This window comes from Calidris pugnax, unplaced genomic scaffold (assembly GCF_001431845.1).
Source record: "Calidris pugnax isolate Ruff unplaced genomic scaffold, ASM143184v1 scaffold157, whole genome shotgun sequence".
NCBI classification, from domain to species: domain Eukaryota; kingdom Metazoa; phylum Chordata; class Aves; order Charadriiformes; family Scolopacidae; genus Calidris; species Calidris pugnax.
Window position 1 is genome coordinate 1111888 of NW_015090992.1, and position 22941 is coordinate 1134828.

Consider the following 22941-nt stretch of genomic DNA (forward strand, 5'->3'; position numbering starts at 1 on the left):
TCATGCTACATAGTATGGACATTGCTCCTAATCAGGGCATTCTTTAATTTTGAGTTCTAAAAAATCACTCAAAAATGAACATTTCAATGGAATCAGTCATAACACTTCAAAATTGTTATACAGCAATTAAGAAAAGCACCTCTACTGCTACACTCTTTTATCGGGCTGCTATGCTTTTATCGATCTTGCTATGGTAAATGCAAATTCCTGTTGCAAAGACTGAGCACCTTCAGTTCTGGTTAAAATAGCAGCTAGCATTGAATACAGATAATACGTACAATCAGTTTTTAATAGGCACTTCAGAATACTTTCTGCCTTTCTAAGAGCTGAAATCAGGATAAGTGATCTAAGACTGTTCCCAATAGTAATGTCTAGGCAGATAGTGACTCCCAGGATTGGCTGTTTGCTGCGAAGTTCGAGCATGAAGCCACACAGAAAGAGTGAGCATACCATTCTTATAAATTTCTGTAATACGCACATAGAACTGAAAATGAAACATCAGGTGGCTTGACATATCAGGATTTAACTGAAGGACAAATAACTGTAGTTTAAGAGAAGTATTTTCTTATGCTGGGAAGAGATTTTGTGGTATCCATGTTACTTTGTTCTCTGTGTTGTTTTGTGATATGCTATGTTAGTTAAGCTTCATAACAGAGACTTTCTCAGATTCTTCCCAACTCTGATTATCCAGCATGAGACTGACCTTGGTGAACCTGTCAGTGGATAGGTGCACATAACTTTGTGACTCCTTTAGATATTTTAAATTGGGCTTCTCCTAATCCTCCAAAATCAGGAAATGTCAGGTATAATGAATCCTTCCTTCAGCTAAATTGTCCTGTATTATACACAAGGTGACAAACCAGCTGCTTTTTTCTACATATTTAACTCATTATTTGTATGGACTTAGATCTAAGCTTTTTTCTTTGTTTGGATATCCAAGCATTCCAGTCACCCTTGGCATGACTTAATCATACAACAAAAATAGTGGCACACACCAGTATGGTCTAATATAAAGTTCAAAGATCAAAACATCATCACTACCCTGAATTTCTGAAGCCTTTTTTTCTGAAGCCTCTCTGTGTATTCACATTTTTATATCCTTTCCAAAGGCCTGCAGTGACTGTGATGAAGCACTGCAGGCTCACAGTCATGCAGTCCTACATTGACCGCGCCATTTCCAAGAGGAATTATTTCTCTTTTAAAAGCCTTTCACAGCTTGCATGTAAGAGGCAGCGTGCACCCTTACCTGGCTGAATTCAAGGGCCACCCCTCTTCTGTTGTTTAGCATAGAGCCATTCCATGACTCAAGCATTACAGAAACATTTAATGTATGTGACACATAGGGGACTTAGAAAGGCTTGCTTTGGTTTTGGTTGTTTTTTTCTTTACATCCCTCCCCTCAAAAAAAATAAAAAGCAAACAAACTTCAAGCATTGATTCAGTGTCTAGGAATAATTTAGTCCAAAATTATTTTACAGTCTCTTCACCCAGAAGCCAAAGATAATTTAGAAGAGTAAACTGAATGTCTATGTCATTTCATGTAAATGCATCAGAAAATAAACTCACCTTTCAGGGACTTTCCCAAATATCCCCTATCAAGTCCAAAAGCACCTGAGAAAAATTATAGGAAAAACAATAGTTTTAAAATCAAAGAAAAGTGACTGGATAACATCTTCTAAAGCTTTAAAAAATGCTTTGGGACTAATTTCTACCTTAGCTGAATAAGGTAGAAACTGTGAAACTGCTCAGTACAGAGATACAGAAGCATTGTTGGTATTGTGCACTTTCAAACAGTAGTTCCTGAATGGAACGGTGGTTTAAGGTCATATGGGACCATTAAATTATCTGGTTTGTCTTCACATATGTCACAGGACATTACGTTTCCCTCAGTTACTCTTGAATGAGCCTAATAATTGCTGTTTGATTAAAGTGTATTTTTTGTTTGGATAAACCATATCTACCAGAAAGGCAAAATTCTCAGGGTACGCAAAGTTCACTCCAATTCTTGGTACTTTGCTTGCAAAGTTAATCACTCCCATTGTGTTGTCCAAGGTCACTCTGTTCCAGTCCCTTGATCTGCAGGAATGGCCTAAACACCAAGTGCCCAATCTTTGCAATTATCTGTTAGTAACAGATTTCTCTCCATAGAAACCCCAATATAAGCATCATCAATCAGCAATGCTGACAACTGTCTTCAGAGACCTGGTACTTACATGGTTACTAATTCATTCAAATAGCTTTTATTGATATTATGAAGTATTAATTTTTTAATCCAATTGTATTCTGGCACTGTGCCAGAACCCTTAAAAAACGTAAAATCATTTTATCTACACAATATCTCTATAAACAAAACCATAGGCAGTATCCCTAGGAGTCTTAAGTGCTAGTACAAATGCTCTAAGAAAATGTAAAGTTGAACATTGAGCACATGACTGAAACCCTTTACTAAAAAAACCCGGATTTGAGCCTGAATTTTAGTTAGACCAAGACTGTGGAAAACAACAATGTTACATACTGTTGTTCTGATTCCCAGACTCTGATACTGATAAGGACCAGAAAGTAAGGTAATTAAATAATCTAAAGTCTAGTGGCACTTAAAGTCCCTTTTAAGGCTTTCACTGGTCAGAGATATGGTCAGTGCAATATAGCCTTTTTGGAATCTGTGAGATTGGGAACGATGAAAAGGCAGCAATTCACACTACTTCTCAGGAATTTTTTTCTTATGGGCAATGCTCTGTCTTTTAGCAAACAGGAGGCTTAGCTGGGAAGGTGTTGCTAGAGTTTACATCTGAAGCAGCTCAGATGATGAGAAACTACTTTATAAAGCATTGATTCCATTTATTGAGGATTTAAAAAAAAAAAGGATATATGCAACCTGTCAATTATTTAATAAGAATATGTAATTTTGCCAAAGCAGGCCCTTATTGTTCAATACCCATTTTTTTTTGAAACTAATTAATATGAGATATTTCAAGTATCATTTCTTCACTGTGCACTGACTGCTCCTCACACGGAATTGCTTTTTTATCTCTAAGGGTACTCCCTTAAAGGAAGGTCAAACCCATAACCCTGAACCTCACACAGTCTGACAAGCCTGGCATTGCCCTGAGTGGAGGACCAGGAAAACATCCCTGCTTTCCAGTCTGTCCCAAATGCAACGAATAACATTGATGTTCTCCTCCTTTTCTCTTTCTTACCAAGTTCATTGAGGTAGCCACCATGTTTCCAGTCTGCAGGCAGTGTCCCTGTGTAATCCATGACAGTGCCTCGTTTTCCAGGTTCCACATTTTTAAGGTTCACAAACAGCTGTTTGTTTTTTGCCTATTTCAAAGAAAGATAGGTAATAGAAACTGAAACTGACGGGAAGTTGCTGAATTTCCAGGTGATAAGCAGGGAAAGCAAAAATAAAACCAAACATGAAACATCAGGAAACAAAGTAAAATAAACCGAAGACTAATTTATACAGAAACATCCAGATTTTATGCTTTACCTTTGCCAGGGTCAGTCTTTCCATGTTGTTGACATGAGGTGGGGTAGTGCATTGAGTTAGGGTATGATAACTAGGGTTAGAGAAATAGTGACTGTTAGCATTTCCACCATTACTGTGAGGGATGGTTTCTGAAAAGAAAAAGAAAGAAAAATGAACAACTGAAACCAACATATCCTAAGAAATATTGAAGAATCCTAATTTCTTTCTTAGGATATGTTTTTGACAGTGCTGCACTGATTTCAGAATCTGATTTAGAGTTTCTTGAAAAAAAATAATCTAAAGATCTTGCATTATTTAAAGAAATTATAGATACAGGGCAGTAACTGACTAGTCATGTCCTCACTTTCAGCAGAGAGCATTCACAAATGTGACTTCTAACTTCTCTTTCTGCTGTGGTCCCTTGCTCTCTTTTGCCTCTGCAGTCACAGCATTGCCCTGATTACAACAGACACTTTTACCATCAAGCTCTCAGCAATGCCTTCTGGTGCTTCAAGAGCACCACCACCTCTGCTGATACATCTTCCTTGATTCCGGCAGCTGCTTCTGCTAGCTTCTTTACCTGCTGCCTTCCTTAATAGCTGTGTACAAAAGACAGCGTTGCCTGAAGTTTCCTGTACCCACTGCATCACAACTCACATGCACTTTCATAGGTGAAAAACTCCTGTGTTGCAGGAACATCACTCCTTCCCTTCGTTTGTTTCAAGCTCAAGCTGCTCTGCTATCTGCCTCTCTACAGAGTCTTGCCACAGCTAGTATGAAATCCAAATTTTCTACACCTACAGCAGTCTTTCGGTATTCAAGCTGTTGGCATTGAATTTAAAGTCTCAATAGCAACCACAGTTTGCCACACTTTCCAGTTCTGTTTAAAAATGGCACAGAGGAAAGAAATGCCATACTTCCACTGTTTAATGTAGAAAAACATGAGGGTGGAAAATGGTACACAGTAAAACAAGGCATCTGGTAATTTTTTCCTTAAAATTAACACATTTTACCAGGGGATGCTACCTTCATAAAATCAAAAACAGATTAAAAGACTATGATGGAGAAGCAACTAAGCAGCTAGAGATACTGGGGCAGTATTCTTCTGAACTTGAGTGAACTCTCTGTGATAGCTGACAGGTATACACCTAGGTCTACCCCCACTGTCGGTGTGATCTCAAGGGCTGCTCTCCTGCGAAAGGCAGTTGAGAGCAGTGTCTCACTCTTCCTCTTCGTAAAGAGGAAAACCCTCCTCTGCCTCTCTTTCCAGGAAGGCTTCCAAGGCAGAACTGTAGACACCCATTTGAAATTGAATGTGTTCTTGCTCACATCAGCCCTCACTAAGGCAAAAAGATGAAACATGCACATCCAAGCCCTGTTAGGGGAAGTTCTGAACCCCTTTAGAGCTCAGCTAAAAAAGCTAAGTCAAGAGATGGAAAAAACTTCACCCTGTTCTGAATGTCACTTACCTGAAATAGTGTAATCCGCATTGATGACTCTCATGGCAGGGGTATAGGTCACTGCAGGCATATTTGTTTCTTTTCCTTTCTGCTTGTGTCTGTAAATGATGAACAGCACTAGCAGGAAAAGCACAACCAGGACAAGAATGATGATGCCTGCTATAGCCCCTATCTGGTAAGAATCAGCAGGGATGGCAGTACTGGTACGGCTTAAACTGTTCAAGTTTCCCACTATAATTACACCAGCTGAAATGCAAGAAGAAATGAAAATCAGTCACATAAATTCAGAGACTTATGTTTCAGGAGAGAATACAATATTTAACTTCTAAATATTTCTGCTAATTTAACTGTATTTAGTAATGCCTGGAAAAGTATTCATCTTCATAGACACAGATATTTTCATGGAGCTGTGAAAGTCAGAACATTCACAGAATAGGTAAAGCACATGCTCTATCAGCAGCTCTGGATAGTACAGCATTGCAAAAAAATTCATGCAATCTACAGTTGAGTGCTTTGCTCCAATAAGCTATCACTGAGGCATCTAGTACTTACAAAATCTACAGAACATATATAATTCAATAGAATGGACTATTTCAACACACATGCCTTATCAGGTTAATTTAATGAATCACACAGAGATGGCATTTAATAGGTTAATCCAAATTTTAGATAAAACAAAAATTACAATAATTTGATTGCATCTAGGCTTTACCTTGATCACACCGTTAATTTAATGAATCACACAGAGATGGCATTTAATAGGTTAATCCAAATTTTAGATAAAACAAAAATTACAATAATTTGATTGCATCTAGGCTTTACCTTGATCACACCTGGCCCCTTTCCAGCCGGGGCTGCAGTAGCAAGTTCCTGTGATGTGGTCACAGGTTGAGTTGTTCAGACAGTCACATATCTGCCGGCATCCATATCCATAGGTACCTTGAGGGCATTCTGCACAAAATAAGTACAAATAAAAATCAGACATAGGGAGTACTCCTTAAATGTTTGGGTATTACACATCTGCAGCACCAAGCATGCCACCATTTTTTTCTAACCCCATATGTTCTTGTCCATGGCCAGCAGATGGCAACGTGTTATTGGTGGTAGACCTCTACGGAAAATATTTTCTTAAGAGGACCTTCATGTGTATGTGTGTGTACACGCAGGAAAGGAGACGGAAAAGAAAGAAACTATTCAGAAGTGGTTTTCCTTTACCTGTAACGTTGCTGCCACTAAGGCAGCTAAATTACGAAGGAAAAAAAAAAACCCAAACAAAAACCCCAAAAGATTAAAAGGATAGAAGACAGTGAAGAAATGGACAAAATGTGAACAAATTGCCAGTTCTACACCTGTCAGGTCTCCCAGGAATGTCAGGTCTCCCAGGTTATTCAGATCCTGGTGCTTGAAAAATTACATAATCATATGAGTGGATCCAAACATCTGGCTGGTGTCACATCATATGACAGATGTGCTGGTGTGGTAAAAGAGCAAAAGAATGAGTCTAATACACACCACACATTTATATAAAAATAAAACTGATCCTAGGCTGCTTATAGCATACTTTGATATTGTAATGTATAAACTGAGAAACCATCTACAGGAGAAAAATGCTAAATTATGAATAATAAGATAATTGGAAGAGTTTACATGCTTTTTTTTTTTCTCTCCCAGAATGATTTGAATAGCATAATAAATTACTGATCAAAGTATCTCCTACATCATGTAATTAGCATGGTAGAGAATTATCCTACACTGATAAAAAAATCTTTCTTTTATACTGCCACCTCTGTTACTTTGTGCCTTGTTACATTATTGTAGTTCTGATGGTTTGAGGAAATGTAGTATTTCTTCACCATCTGAGATTCAGTGTTCTGAAATCTCTCAGGAGTTTTGTAACCATATTAACTTGTTTTTGTCTTTTTAAAAGAATTTAGCTCATCTTTTATGTATTCCTAATTTAGAATAATTTACAAGATAATGTAACACAATAGGTGGCAGAGAAATGTTCTTGCAGTGTTGATAAATCCAGACTCAAGTGGAATTTCATGCTTATATACCTTTTTCTTCTCTCAGTTACATTCAGTAGAACAAGATTATAACTAGTGAAGTCAATGGCTGGGCAAAAACCATCATGCCATAATATGTTTTGGCATTTTGAAATCTGAATTGGGATGAAAATTGAATTTTTAACACTGATGTTAAAATTCAGAAATACCAAAACATTTTGTTTAACATTGTTAAATCATTATTATCAAATTATAGGATAAAATATAAAATCAACAGAACACAAAATAATACTAGATTTGCCAAAGTGTTCAAAATGATTTTTTGATATCATGACATCAAGAGAGAACCTTAAAAAGTTTATCTTTTCCTAAACTTCTGTTACTCTTTGAAGTGAAACAAATCATCAGCACAGAGTAAGAAAAACTAAATAGCTAATAATTACATGTTGCCATCTATTACTTCATTGAAATAAATACATTCCTCTAAACCACTCAGATTTTGAAGTAACTGTATTTTTCTTAGGGGAAAAAAAAATTCACTTCCAAATTTTTAGTGGTTTGACCATAGATGTAGATTAGCCTCAAAAACATAACTCCTGTTGTAGCTGGGGCTAGATCCAGTGCTGAGGTAAGGAGGTGTGTCTGCAGGGAGGGTAACCTCCCCTCCCTTCTGTCCTGGGCTGCCAGGGGTGACACATACTGTCCTTCAGATCCAGATGCAGCTAAATCAGCCCTGGTTGTAGGTAATGTGTAGTGTCCTCCACACAACAAAAACAAAGCCCTGTGAGGCCAAAGACGGGTTTAAACCCTCACAATAGTAGGTTGGATGGATTGTTTTGCACTGCAGTGTAATGCATGAAGTGCGGGAGCATCACTCTGTGATATTAGGAAAACTTGGACTAACAGTTCTGTGCTTATGAGCCTGATTATTCTTCTGAAGCTGTGCAATGTTAAACTGTCATCAACTGTTGCACTGTTGATGCAGTGGTGGTATTCTTGATTTTCTTGGCTAAAGAATCACATGTATAAAAAAAAATGCCATCTATTATGCTTTCATAATCCAGTTGTGTTGCATTGTAAAACCACATCACAAAGATTAATTTCATCCACTAGGATTGATGCGGTACTTCTTATTTTTAGTTTTCTAACTACTAGTTTTCATTGTGGCTTATGCTAATGACAATTAGTTGGATTCATTTGTTACTTTTACATGGCAGAGTTGTTGGGGTTTTTCTAGCATTGTGTCCAAAGCAACTGGAATGGAGCCCAGGTGCCTCTTATAGGTAGCAACAAATTGAAAGAAAACAGCCATCACAGTCATCATCAGTCTTAACCACCAACTCTGCGGCCTTTTTCTGTTTGCAACCAGCCTAGGTCCAACTCCTGGAGCTCTTTCACCACCAGAACTCCCGCGGAGGCCGAGAAGTCGTATGACAGACAACGCTGTCCAGAGGAGCAGAGGGTGGGCTGGGTGTTGGTTTGCCGTCCCTACTCACTCTGCTCGCAGTGCTTCCCCATGAAGCCCGTGCGGCAGGTGCACTGCCCGCTGATGTGGTCGCAGTCAGCTCCGTTCTGACACTGGCACAGCAGAGCGCAGTCCTTCCCGTAAAACCCCAGGGGACACCCTGCAACACAAGGATGGGGAGGGGGAAAGGCGTCAGACCACCGCTCCAGAACACAAGGTTGTCAATATTCTGCCTAAGTATGTTATTCGGAAGTCATTTCTGCAGCCCCACCACTTCACATGGCATGCTACAAACACCTATCCTATTTTAAGCGGTTTAAAATACACATTAGGCAAAAACTGCGTAAAAAGTGAGGTTAGGGTATTGGGCGGACAGCAGATGTTCAGCAGAAGGCAGCAAGAAGGGTTCCTCAAGGAAATGGGTTTAAGAAGGCATTTGAAGGAGAAGAAAGAGGGCAGTTTGGGAACCAGAGCAGGGAGTCTCTTCAGTGATGAATGAACCTTTGCACGTGTCTTCTGCACAGTTGATGTTGAAGAAAAAAAAATAATAAAAATAATAACATATTGTATCTCAGCTCCTCACAGAGATACCATTTCAGTGTGAAGAAGATGTATCACTGCAAAGAGACCATTATTCACCAGCAGGAAGCAAAATAACCATGATAGCTGACAGCTGAACCAATATAGTGAATATCTTCCAGAGCTGCATCCATATGGCCCTATAATATATCTGTTATTTCCTGCCACTACGACATTATTCAGTTGAAAAAGGAGAGTTCTGATTCTAGGAAAACCGTGTATTTAAACACTGAATGCAAAACACAGTCAGCAGTCTTATCTTTCTTGAGTTCAAAGGTAATGGTTGTGCCCAGATTACAGACAATGGGGATGCTGGGTTAAAGACAAATAACATTGAAGCCATAATATGATAAAGATAAGAAGGCAACTTAATCAATATCTATCTCTAACAAATGTTTATTTCTCAAGCTTTGTATGAACTCTTACCCAGCCCATAATGACTGCTATATACGCATGCCCAGTCACTGTACTACTTGTATTTTTATTTTAATGAGAAGCTCTTAAGAAAAAAAAAAAAATCAGTATCAATGTATTAATTACGTGAAGAAAATTCCAAAACAAATTATAACGTTACAGTCTAGTGAAGTCAAGTTTCTAAGTTCCAAATAAAATAAAATAGCTTCCATATCAGTATTTGAATTACAGGTGCTGAGCCAGAGCTGCTGTTGCAATTGACCCCAGGAGACAGCAATTACAGATATGAGATGTACTGCGTGATCACTTTGCAGTGACAATAGGGACTGTGCTCAGTAGAACACAGCCACAGCCACGCTCAATGCTGTTCTTATGGCTTTGCTCAGCTCTGTGTCACAATCTGGGTTGACAGGTCCCTGCTGCTTGAGTCGCTCTTGGGGAGGTTTCAGAGAGGGAAGGAATCAGGTGGCATCATCCTCCCACCCTGTGGGGTAGCCCTGCAGAGCTGGGTAACGAAAATCACTTACTTTGTGTACAGTAAAGGCCAGTCCATCCGGGGGTACATTTGCACTCCCCATCATAGGCACTACAGTAAGCTCCATTATGGCAGTTGCACGTGTGGATGCAGTTTGGTCCCCAGTGGGAAGGTGGGCAAGCTAAAATGAACACGACAATTAATTAATCTCAAATGACAAAGATCCTTGATACCCATTAATAGAGCTGCTTACATTCACATATGAGTATTGCTTCATTTGGGGCTTGTTGCTTTTCTTCTAAGTGCATTTTTTGGGCTGAACATAATTGCATTGGGCCGAGCAAAATTTGCATATTTTTTTTTAAACTAAGGAATCATTTTACTCTAGATAAAAAGTCTTGAAACAGATCAAATGTGTGAAAAAAATCAGTCACACTCAGTAGCTAAGACACTCATACCAGCTTTCTCATACAGAAAGACACGTAAGTTTCGTTTCTTAATTTATTTTTCAATCTGCAAACATTCAACTGAGCACAGTCAAGGGGATAAATCTTAAGCCTCAAGCCTAAAAAGTGAAGGAGAAATAACAGAGAAGTTTGAAACACATCTTATAGCCTATAGCTTTAGACCTAATTCTGAACTTACTTTTTGTATTTCCACTGTTTGATTCTACATAACTGACTAAACGTAGTGCATATAATCAGGACTGTACCTTAATCAAGCTAAGTCAGTTGCTTCTGTGGGTCCATTAATCAAAATAATATTTCTAAAAACCAAGTAATTATCTATAAAGTAGAGGGCTTTTTCCTCTAACAATGATGTCAACATTTTATGAGATAGAATTTTACTGACTGCTTTGAAAATGTCATGGTGAATGAATTTGATACTATATGCTGCCATTAGAATAGTGAAGTGGTTCCAAAATGCTAATTACTATCCAAAGACAGCAAAGATAATTCTCTTCATGTCAGAATATAACTAACTGCAGAGGGTACTCTAAGAATAGCCCTTTTCTGTTGATTAGGATTCACATCTTGAGGTTTTTGTTTGTTTCTTTAGTAAAGAGATGCATGATTAAAAAACAGTTTTGTGGAAGTACAACGTGAATATTTCACAGGAGAGAAGAAACACGTCAGATGCAGAAGCCTTAGCCTTGTTTCTGTGTAACTGCTATTTGTTGTGCACGGATTTGGTTGTCCAGAGACCTGTCTGAGAGCAGTAAAAACTCTTGAATCCTTTAAATGTTTCCGTAATGACTCATCTATGTGTGGGCTGCATTTTTGCAAAGTGTTATCTTTGTCCAAATTTCATTTAATTAAGAAACGTGCTATGTCGTATTAAAAAAAAAAAGTACTAAGTTTGGGTTTTGTTGCTTCCACTTCAGTTGTGCCTTATAATTATTTTTATTATTGTTTTTTGTTTGAAATTAGGGGTCAACTGAGAAGGAACGTAAATCACATACAGAAGAAAGGTTAGAAGTTTTTAAAAGGTCCCTCGTTCCAAAAGAAATTAATGGAATCATTATTTTCCATGTGAACGAAAGGCCTTTATACAAAGCAAATAAACTTCCTCTGTTACGGTCCATGAGCACAGCCTTAATAGACGCTTCCATTCATATTGCTGGCACCATTTTCTTGTTATTGATTCAGTGACTAAGTCCCTCCTCCTCCTAAATACCCCTGTTCTACTGCTCTCCTAACTACCTACTTATTTTACCATAAAAACAGGAGCCTTTGTTGCTACTGGCTTCCAGAGGAATAGGCCCAAGATTTATTTTGGTATCATATTGAGTTGTGCATGCTAATCACTTTGCAGAATTTAGCCAGCAAAGTTTTTTTTCCAAATTGACCAGATGTTACACTGCGCTGGTACAGAGTCAGTTAACCTGAACCAGCCAAACCGTGAATGATACAAACCAATGAGGCATGTTATTAGGAAATACACCTCCCTGGAAACCCCAGCACAATTTCTTTTGGATTTTGACATATCAGGGTCTGGTACAGCTTCTTTTATTTGCGAAAATGAGTTGACTGAAATTTTGGCACGCACATGCTTCAGACTGTATGGATTTTGGTAGCTTATAGAATTGGATATGCTTCTTGTGGGAATTTTGCTTCAGATATTTCTTTCCTGTCATTAGCAATTTGCATAGACCCAGAAAGGCATCTGGAGAATGCCTAATTATTTAATAAAATAACACTATGAAAAATAATAAAAATTCGAGCCTAGCCCTTCTCCTTTTTAAGTCAATCACAAAGTCTTCACTGAGTTTAGCACACCAGGACAATACTCAATGAGTGAGGTAGAATGACACTAAAAAAGTGTATCTGTGAAACATTTATAAAAGGAAGAAAGAGAAAAATCCATCAAAAAGTTATAAGCTCTTTAAAAAAGTCATAGCAAAAGATTTCTTAACAAAATGTTCAAATGTTTAGCAAGAATAAGGATGGTCTTGCAGCCAGAGCACTAACTTGTATCTGAGAAAATCTTGGCTTTGTTCTGAGCCTTGCCAGTTGCTCTTTATGCAATTGCAGTAAGAAAAAAAAATTCCTGTATTTCAGGGCCTCGATTCCTTACTTGTAAACTAATACCTCTGTTATTCACAATACTGACTGAGGATACAAGCCCTGGGATGTCCAACATCCTACTCAAAGGATCCTCAACAATGATGGTTGCACAGCCTCTTCCAGGCTGAAGACTTCAGAGCCTTCCTGGACAGTTGCTGTGCTTGTCCACGCTCACAGTAAGGATTTTTTTTCTTGTATCTAGTAAAGGTCACCCTTGCTGCAACCTGTGAGCATTGCCTCTTGTATTTTCACAGTGCACTTCTGAAACAAATCTGATTCAGTTTCTCTACAACTCTTCTTTGGGCAGTTGAAGACTGCAAATTGATCCTCCTGTTGTATGCTCCAGCCCACTTTTAGAAAAATCATAGAGCAAATGTGTTTCTCATAGTGCCAATGAAATGCAGAAAAGTCTAAAATCTCTTTGCTATATGCCATGAAGTCCTCACTTCTGTCTTAGACATTTCACAGAATCACGGAATCACGTGGGGTTGGAAGGGACCTCCAGCGATCATCTAGTCCAACGCCCCTGCCAAAGCAGGTCCACTTAGAGCAGCTTGCACAGAATTTAAATAGCCAAACCTTGATTGATTGTTTTAAAAATAAAGGAAAAAAAGCTGATACTTACGCTGAGAGCAGTCACTACCAATCCAGCCAGGGTAACACTGGCAGGATCTATCAATAGGATTACACGTTCCATTATTGGTGCAGGTGCATATTCCAATGCAGTTCTTGCCAAATCTGCCACTGGGACATACTGAGAATAAGATGTCAGAATTAGAACTCTTTAGTAATCAGAACAAGATTGTATTTTCTTTGTCTCAAAAGAAAGCAGCTCTTATTTGGATCAAGGGATGTACTGCTTAGTGTAATGTTAGAGTAAGGCATTATAAATTCTGGTAAGTCCATTATACATAGTCATTATACAAATAATACAAATAAGAATACAGTGGGTTTCATACTTAAGGATCAAACAGCCTAAACCTGCTTATGGTTGCTAATTTATAAACTGCACATACTACAACAGAAACTGGTTTTGTTTTGTTTACAGGTGATGGAATTAAAGTTATTACAGTGCAGAATGAAAGTTATAACAGTTATATTATCTGCATCACTTGGGAGTCTTTATTACAACTTGTACCTTCATTACAGAGGGCTCCTGTAAATCCAGGTAAGCAGTCACATAAGCCAGTAATATGGTGACAGGGACCACTGCTGTGTACACACTGGGGGCATGTCTGGCTGCAGCGGTGTCCATAAAAACCAGGAGAACAAACTGGAATCAGAAAGAACAAACTGTCATTGCTTCCTGCACTTTCTGACTTTGAATTAGTTCTGCTTTCTGCAGACAGAAGAGTTGTAATGGTGGTTTTTATTATTCATGCAGATCGATGTTTTATACTCATGAAAGGGTTCCTCAAGGGTTTACTATATTCCAGTTAGTAATGGCTTGACATCCTATTACTTGTCAGGCCACACATATACTTGGGTTATGTTTGAAATGCATATATACTATATAAATTATGCATATTTTGCTATACATTTTATCTCCTCCACAACATGAACATCTTTTAAAGACTATTATTTGAAGAAAAGTAATTTAAAAACACAGAGTGGATAGTTTTATCTGTAGATGAGTAGGGACATCTTAGACCTTGACTTCTTATGCATTTCCTAACTTGTTAAAAGTTATAAGCACTTAAAAAATGTCATAGGGAAAGATTTCTGAACAAAATCTTCAAATGTTTAGCAAGAATAAGGATGGTCTTGCAGCCAGAGCACTAACTTAATTCCTAACACAAATAGCCATTACTTCACTGAAAAAAATGTAAAGATATTTTCCAGTCATCCTGTCATTTAGGCGGGCACAGTCCTCATTACATGGTACAGACAGCTACACATCACCTAACTTTTAGAGAACATCGAACCAGAAACACAGAATCATCCATTTAGTTCTTATGTTAAAGGCACTAGCTCCTTTTAGAAAGGGAAAAAAAAAAAAAAGGAGGGGGGAGGGGGAAAGTCTGTTGCATAAAAACTCCTTCTTTGTTGCTCTAATCCCTTTTGGCGTTTATTTCCTGATAAATTAGAATATTAGGTAATGCATCAAGGGAAATACCTGTTGCACAGCAGTGGTTAGCATTGACGAAAACTAACTTGGAATCTTTTCAATATTTTAATTTCATTCAAGATTCAGTCTTTTAATTATACACTTGATACAAATTATGTGGCCAGATCTTTTTAGAGAGATTAACTTTTCCAAGTGAAACAGTGCCAAAAGGTCTTCCTGTTTACTGAAAAGGCACTTTCTAACTGGGATCCAAATTATTCGTATGACCTTTGTCTTCCCAGCCTCCAGACTGTGCATCAGAGAAGGGCTCTGAGCGCCACTGGACTGGAAGCCTCTTGTCCAGGTTATAGGCACAGCTCCAAAACACAGGGAACATTTTTACACGTAGTGTTACACTTAGTCTGCTTTTGGATTAACTGATTAACTGCAAGGCCTTTAGAGATTAGATAGTGAGAATAATTACCGCACTTAGTTGGAAATGCTTAAGGAATACTAATGCCACACTGATGTGGGATTTAGTAGTGCCATAGGCAATCACATTCTTCAGCTTGAAATCTTGCCATTCCTGGACTGTTAAGACTTTATCCTCCTCTGGTTCTCCTTCTACCTTCTAGTAATCATTTAATGTCATCTGTGAGGGTGGTGAGACACTGGAACAGGTTGCCCAGGGAAGCTGTGGAAGCCCCATCCCTGAAGTGTTCAAGGCCAGGCTGGATGGGGCTTTGAGCCACCTGCTCTAGGGGAGGTGTCCCTGCCCATGGCAGGGGGGGTTGGAACTTGATGATCTTGAAGGTCCTTTCCAACTCTAACCATTCTATGATTCTTTGATTCTATGATCTCCTGTCTTTTAAGACTCGTTTGGAGGATGAAGTAGCATCTCCACTTGTCCTTATTGCACTTGCTTCTTGACCCTGTTCCTAGGAGACCTCCTCTGAAAACAGGGCTGCTCTCCAAGTGCAGCGGGGCTCACATTTCTTTTCTTTGCACATTCACAACTTCAACAACTCAAGCTGAAGATGGCTAGACTGCTGGCAGACTGTGACAAATCTTCTTGGGAGGGTAGACATTTTGCACATTGTCTTATGTTTGCCTCGCTGTTTCTGGTATGATGTGCCTCAGTTCATCTGTATCTCTATTGTTGTAGCATTTAAATTTTACAGAGACAAATTTTTTAGATATAACTATGGGTACTTAGGATATCCTCTGCTTACTTTGTGGCCTGATCCCACTGGCCATTCTTGGCTGCTTCAAAAAAAGTCTTTAAAAAAAAAGCAATAGTTAGGCCAATGATTCCTATGAGACTCAATGGGAAACTTCTGAAACTCTTGCATGTTTTATGTACCTACCAAAATATGTATTACAAAATTAATGTTCATCAAGCACATCTGTAAAGGCTTGCCTTTAGAATGAATTCCCCTACTGATTTTGATTCTTAGAAAGTCATGTGCATAACAGCATCACAGCACAGTGAATAAAAGTAAAGTTGTACCATAACACAAACAGCCACAAAAGTTGGAAACATTTGTTAATTTCCAATAACACTTTTTTCTGTATATTGTACATTCTGTACATTGTGACAAAATCTCCAATCAAGGAGTGTATCATAGTATTCATACTACAATTAACAAAGAATTAGGTTATTATATCATATGTATTCCAAGTAAGGGAGGGAGACACAGAGATTTTAAAGCACTTATTTCATCCTTACTTCTCTGACAAGTTGTGCCTCTGTATCCTGGTGCACACTCACAGATTCCGTCATCTGGAGAACAGGATGCTCCATTTTTGCAGTAGCAAGACAATGAGCAATTTGGACCCCACTGTCCCTCAGCACACACGCTGTCGCAGTGAATGCCTGCAACCAAAAATAAAGAAAAATGTCTGCCTTTGTAAAGAATTCTTATGTTAGTTTAAACGTTTGGTCTTCAGAGGGTTAACTTTTTTGACTTCATCACAAAACCTGTTTATATTTTTGACTTCATCACAAAACCTGTTTATGAAAATATGACTATCATAAGGAAAATAGAAAAAAAAACATGGTAAACTTGCATCTCTGGTCCTGCCTTCCACCAGAACAGTTAATTTCTTTCATATTCCAGTTTTGACAAAATGTACATATGGGCTGATCATGATTTCTGTAACAGGAAAGCACTTTTGCAGATTTACCTGGAACATAAGAGCTCCATAGGATACTACCTCCAGTCTTTCTGCCTGCTGATACCTTAAGATCTACAAGACCTTTATATGTATAAAAATTTTGAAAGGTCTTTCATTCCTCTCACTTTCACCACTGGTATCAATTCAGAGAATTGAGAGCAGAAAGCAATTCAAATGCAGAAAAATAATGGCTTTTTCTTGCTCCGTAACGGCCTTTTCAAAACAGCAAAAGCTTATTTTCAAATTTTATGTTAGAGAAATGCATGAAAAAGGTGTTGCAGAAACGTTTCCTTCTGAATGTAAAAAATTCTTAAGGTCTGACATAATTTTGTCTAATAATGGGGTGCAGGACAGAATGACTTCTAATTAGTGGTGAGCTGATTACTGCTAAGCCTCATACCAAATGGAAAAATGTAGCACACACAAAAGGTTTCCAAACACACCATGTGAACATTCCAAAATGCTTAGCTGCAACAGTGTTAAGGATGCTGGTCAGTCAGTGCTTTGTCTAAGCATTTTTGGCATAAAATTGATTGTAAAATGACCACAACCTAACCTCTATACGTAAACCATAATACAAACTACTAATTATAATCATCCAATCATCAGATGGGATTCTTTTCTTTGCAATGCAGCGACATTAAATATAACTTTCCTGTTTGTTTTTTCCACTATCTGCTTTTAATTAAGAAGCACGCTGCATGTTAAATGCCAGCAGGCACCACTGTGGAACTCAGACCGTATTGTGTCTACAGTACTTTGCATTAACAATTAAGTATTATTGTGGCTCCTCTACTGAATGAAGCCCTTCGCTGAGGGAAAAGTGGACTGAATCCAACCACAAGCATGTCTTGCTTTGTAAGTATTTCCAGCAAAATATGCCACAGGTTCACTGGCTGCCAGAGTCCTAAAAAAGCAAAACAGTTTCACATGTGATGAGAAAAAAAATCTTTTAACTTTGAAGAGCAAAACCTACTGTTCCTAACAATACTGAAAAATAATTGCACTGTTTACTGACAGACCAGACTCAGAGGTGATTCCTCGCCCCTACAGCATGTGCCTTGTAAAGCTGCCTATATCCAAAGACTAACTCTCTAATTAGAGGAGAGGTAAAACTCTAGACTCACAAATTGTTTGTTTCCCTGCAAGACAATCAGCAGATTGAACAATCACATTTGTGGCTCAACAGATTGCACCAACTAACTCTAGCAAGAGAGAAAATACCTGCCTTTTGGAATCCAGATGCTAACCAGAAGCAGACAGCACACAGGCCACCTAAACCCCCTGATTGTTCAATGATCATTGGTTAATACTGAGCCAAAACAGAGTGTCAAAAAATGAATGGCTCCTTATACCATTACTTTTTCATTTTTGCTTGCACAGGCAACATTGTTCTCCTATCTTCATCTGCTTTTGAGAGGCAGTGTAGTCTTGCTTCTCAGTAACCTGGGTCAACTTTTTCATTAACTCCCAATTTGTAGAAAAAGAGTTAGGAGAGAGTGGTTTGATTCTGAGAGATGGTGATGCACGTGAGCAGGATGAGATCACAGCATTTTTTCTAGAAACAAGACCACTTATTTAAGATTGCTCTGCTTGAGGTTCCCAAATTTGAGAACCTGATTTTATAAGTCTGTGAAAGCACAAGCAGACACATGCAGAGGATTTAAGAATTGAGCCTGACACTCTGTTCACATGAGAGTTATCTGTCATATCATACATAGCTTCACTCAGCCTTGCTAGAGAAAAGACATTTTTCGCAGAGTCTTAATGGGTTTCAGTGGTGTTCAGTATACAATGGTCACCATTAACAAGTCAGTGGTTGCCAAGAGTTACCATAGTGCATTATCTGAGATTATGTAGACCAGTGACATACAATAACACCAGGCTCAATTATATCGTCTTGATCTGCGCACAGAGGATGCTTTATGACAGCATGGTGTCAAAGGGTGATACTGGGCATGCTGGGATAGAAAAGACAATGGACCCCATGCTGCATAGAGCCACAATACTAAAAAGACCCAAAATCTACCATTAAAAATGAAAATGGAAAAAGTTTCTCCAGTTCGCATCAGGGGAAATTATCCATAAGGGAAACTGAAAAAAATAGCTTTTTTTCCCGTTTTTACCCCTTATGAGGAGGTAGTTAGGTGAAGAACGGTATCCCTCCACTTAGCAAAGAAAAGTGTATCCTAAATATTACTGAATTATGACAATATAATGTACTGAAAGAATGCTGAATATTATTGCTGTTTCACTATAAAAGGAATTTTATTATATTCACTACTGATCATAAGGAAAATCAATTTCACTCCTGTATGTGAGTATCAAGAATGAATGTAGCAGAAACACTAATTCATTAGGTGATTTATTACTTCTCTACTTATAAAAATAGTTTTAAATCTCACTCACTCACTGTTATTTAAATAAGCTCAAAAAGCACTAAAAATGCAGAACTGAGTTCCACATCTTATATCTGTAAAAATAAAATGTGTATTTTTGAGAAAAAATAGGTTAGAAATATTAAAAGGATTAAAAAATAAAATAAGAATTTTCCAGACTGATGATTTATATGAAATTTCAGCCAAGAAAGCTATGCTTTTATAGAAAAGCTAGAAATTAGTGAGGAAAAAGGAACATTTTTAGTAGAATTTACAAAGCAAGATTAGACTTAGCTTTTACAACAATGGTATCAACAGTGTACTGGCTTATGAGTGCCACAATTTCAAGTAAGTATTAATCTCTTATGCAATAAAATTGTTTTTTATAAGTTTTCATGTTGATTTTGATACTGATAAGGATATCTGCAAGGAAATGTTTTTGCCAGAGCTATGGACAAAGAGCTCTTTGATGGCCTTCACAAGTTGCTAGGCAATAGCTGAATGGTCATGATAAACTTCAGTTAAGCTGCTCCGAAGAAATGCTCGTGCATTTAATGCCCAGTGCTTTATGCTGGGGGCCTCACATCTAAATCAGCATTCCCCCAGCATTCGTAATTGCATGAATGAAGTAAATAATTCTTTAGGGATACCAGTGTTTCTGCCCATGCTAGGAGAGTGTTTACATACTCCCTATGCTATATTTTTAAGTTAAGACTCAATGATCCATCCAAGTCAGAACAACAGAGAGCTAATTTGTTTTAGCACTCAAATGGGAAAAAAATCTACCAATTATTTCTTGCGATCTTCCCAGGCAAATTTATTATTGGACTAAGTGCTATTTTCAAGCTTGTTGTGTATCCATTAGTCTGATGAAAAGTTACCCAAACTTTAAAAACAGTTCTTTTCTTCATAAAGAATGTGTATTTGCTGTACAATTTATCTTCACAGATGCTGAACTTTCCAGCACAGTCTCTCAGAATTAAATCCTATTTTCTGATACATCAGAGCTGAACTGGATATACAACAGCCTAAATAAGAGAAGGACCAAGCCCTCAAAACTTGGGGAAATCCGGGTGTCATTAAAGCTAATGATACATTTCCATCATGGTCCAAGATCTCACCCTTCATATCTGAGAGAAACAAATACTAGATCCCTTCTGTTCAAGGAAGCAAAGATGGTGAGAATTGCATCCCTACTCCTCTGTCAAATGATGGATGAGCAGCCTAAAAATAGGGGAGAAACAGCACAGGGAAATGGTGAAAAACTTCATAGACACCATTTAGAAGTACCTTTAAGTCTTTAAGGGAAGAGAATTAACTTGCTACCTAGCTGAAGATAGCCAGAAGCCTAAATAAAAGTGTCTCAAATTAAGGAGATAATGAAAGGATCAAAGATTTTTCTCTAGAAGTTCAGACTGCTGCTTCTTCACTGTGGCAGCAGGAGAGTTTGTGAGCATGAGTTTTGGTAGGAAGCCAGCTACAAAAGCTTGTCAACAAAACCAGCACTGTATCACAGTTTGAAGGTGAACAAAACATCAGCATCTGCAAATTTTAGTGGAAGAATCATTTCTGAGATATCCCCGATATCTTTCTGAAGGCCATCATATTGCTACATACTGTCATCCACTGCAATGATGCTCTTCTCTTCGTGTACCACGTTTTATGTAGCCACAAGAAAACACTACTTTTCCTTTTCTTGCCTTCTTGATAGGTGGAAAATAAATGTACCTTCATTTACTGACTTAAAGTTCTTCTTCTAAAAGAGCGGTATTTCTTTCACCTAAAAACACACCACAGTGCATAGGCAGTAGACATACAGACACAGTGAAGTCCAGACACAGGGCAGGTCAAGCCTCTTACTGAAAATCCATTTCCCTAAGTTTGGAAAGTAAATATGCCTTTTATCATGACACAGTGCCCACATATGATTTCATTTGCGGCACACAGAATATTCATCACAATGGGACCTCAGGCTTCAAGGCCCCCAGGATAAGGTGGAGGGAAACCCATCTTCTTGCAAGAGGTTCTCAGCCTTGGTGCACTGGGGCACCAGCACCATGCACATCATTCCAGCAGCAGCTTGTGTCTCAGTCTTGAAGAGAGGGAGACCCACGACAGTGCTCTTTTATTTAAGTATTTTTTTTCTTCTATGTATGACGGGGGAAAAAATGGTACATATTAAAAGCTAAGGGGCAAGGGAGAGTTCCAGTTCATGCTTCCCAGGGAACCTGGTTATTTGCACCAGTGGGGTGGGTGTCAGATGACTGTCCTCTTTGTTATAATCCAGCAACAAATGTGCCTCTTAGAAATAACGTCAGGAGCACATGCAAAGACACAGCACTTCCTCACATTAAAAACACATCTGGTGATGGGCAATATGACTAGCATTGGCAGGTGTCCGGCACAGCAGAAAGTCACCAACACCCTATCTGCTTTAGCATATGGATGAATACTATACACACTGGTAAAATGTAGGCTGATACTACTGCATCTGTCTTTTCCATAAACCAAAGCTATTGTTTTGGTACGGATAGCAGACTAGTGGTATTTCATAATCCCTGGCACTGCATAACCTTTAAATTGATTTCAAAAATAACAAATGTTGTATCAGTTAGACATGACATTTTTTCACAAATAGAAAGGTCTAGCAGAACTGCACCCCAGAAATCACAACAGTAATGCGTTATCAGTAACACCCAGATTACTGTAATACTCTAATAAACAAACTGTCTGGGGGAAAACCTTTGCCTTTTTCACAATGCTTTGTTTTGCACAAAACCTCAGTTTGCAAGAATATGAATTCTCTAATCTTCTGGGCAATTTGGAAAAATTGTATTATGACAGCTGCTTGCAGAACAGATAAGATTAAGGGATGAAATTTACAGTTACTATGGTGCTTGCTGGATTGTGGTCACTGAGAGAAGCGGTAGAGGTAGCTTTGTAAAGGAAGTTAAATTGCTATAAATTATTAGGAGAGTTATTACATCTTGGAGGAGTACATTTTATGTGTCTTTCTCCTGCTTTCTATTTCAATAGTTCCTGCTCTTTTCCACGGTTTAGCTCTTGCGCTCCCTCCAAATGAAGAGAAGTTATTTATAAGATACAGTGAAAATGTCAAGGGACAAGAGCGTTTGGGGCAGACATCATCCTCAGCGTGGGTGGATGTTTCTTGTTTGTACCATCCTGTCATGTGGCTCCTGGAACATGACGGAATGGTGAGATTGCCAGGAAAAAAGCATCACCCTTAACTCTTGCTTTTCTAAGAAGAACTAAGTTGCTGTGCAGGGAGCACTTGATGTAAACTACAGAGAGGCTAGGATTTTTAGTGGAAGTCCTATACATGAAGTCACTTTTGATTAGGATGAAAAATCTGAGGTATTCTCCTAGGCATCAGAACCTAAATTAAAAACAGAAACGCTAAATTTAAACAGAACCCAATTCTTGAGTTTTACAAGGGCTCAAAAGAATGCAATAGACAATAACTGAACTTTCACTCATAACTAGGACCCAAGAAGCAAAACATAGTACATTGGGCCTGTTCAAAAACAAAGAGAAAAACTACTTAAAAAACCTAAACCATATAGCATCTTACTGTTGATCCAGTGCTCAGCTGCCGCTGTATCTGGAGGCTAAAGTAAAGGGCAGGATGTTAGCCAGGCTGCCCTTTGGGACACAACAATAGCACTTGTCCCCACTTCAGCAGCTCGGAGTTCCCTCACTACCCAAGGGAGCACACACCGAAACAGGCCAGTGACCCCCTGCTCCCCGGGCAGCCTGTTGCCTCTTCCTCAGCACTGTGGTATGGTACGACTGTGTTCATCCAGCAAGGGAAAAACCTTCCACCCTTCATTTATTTCTGCAAAGTCATATCAACTATTCCCTCTGATGAAATCCCCTGGGGAA

The 22941-nt window shown here is 38.4% G+C and overlaps 1 protein-coding gene across 1 annotated transcript in view; it reads right to left on the reverse strand.

The window, feature by feature from the left end:
• MEGF10 (multiple EGF-like-domains 10) overlaps positions 1-22941 on the reverse strand; it is a 99862-nt gene that overhangs the window by 1442 nt on the left and 75479 nt on the right. The window contains exons 14-23 of the mRNA XM_014954815.1: positions 16212-16358; positions 13574-13708; positions 13061-13189; positions 9921-10049; positions 8432-8560; positions 5752-5880; positions 4939-5175; positions 3491-3618; positions 3198-3321; positions 1567-1611 (exon numbers count right to left, since the gene is read on the reverse strand). Coding sequence (XP_014810301.1) covers positions 1567-1611; positions 3198-3321; positions 3491-3618; positions 4939-5175; positions 5752-5880; positions 8432-8560; positions 9921-10049; positions 13061-13189; positions 13574-13708; positions 16212-16358 — 1332 coding nt within the window. The remainder of the gene's footprint in view (positions 1-1566; positions 1612-3197; positions 3322-3490; positions 3619-4938; positions 5176-5751; positions 5881-8431; positions 8561-9920; positions 10050-13060; positions 13190-13573; positions 13709-16211; positions 16359-22941) is intronic.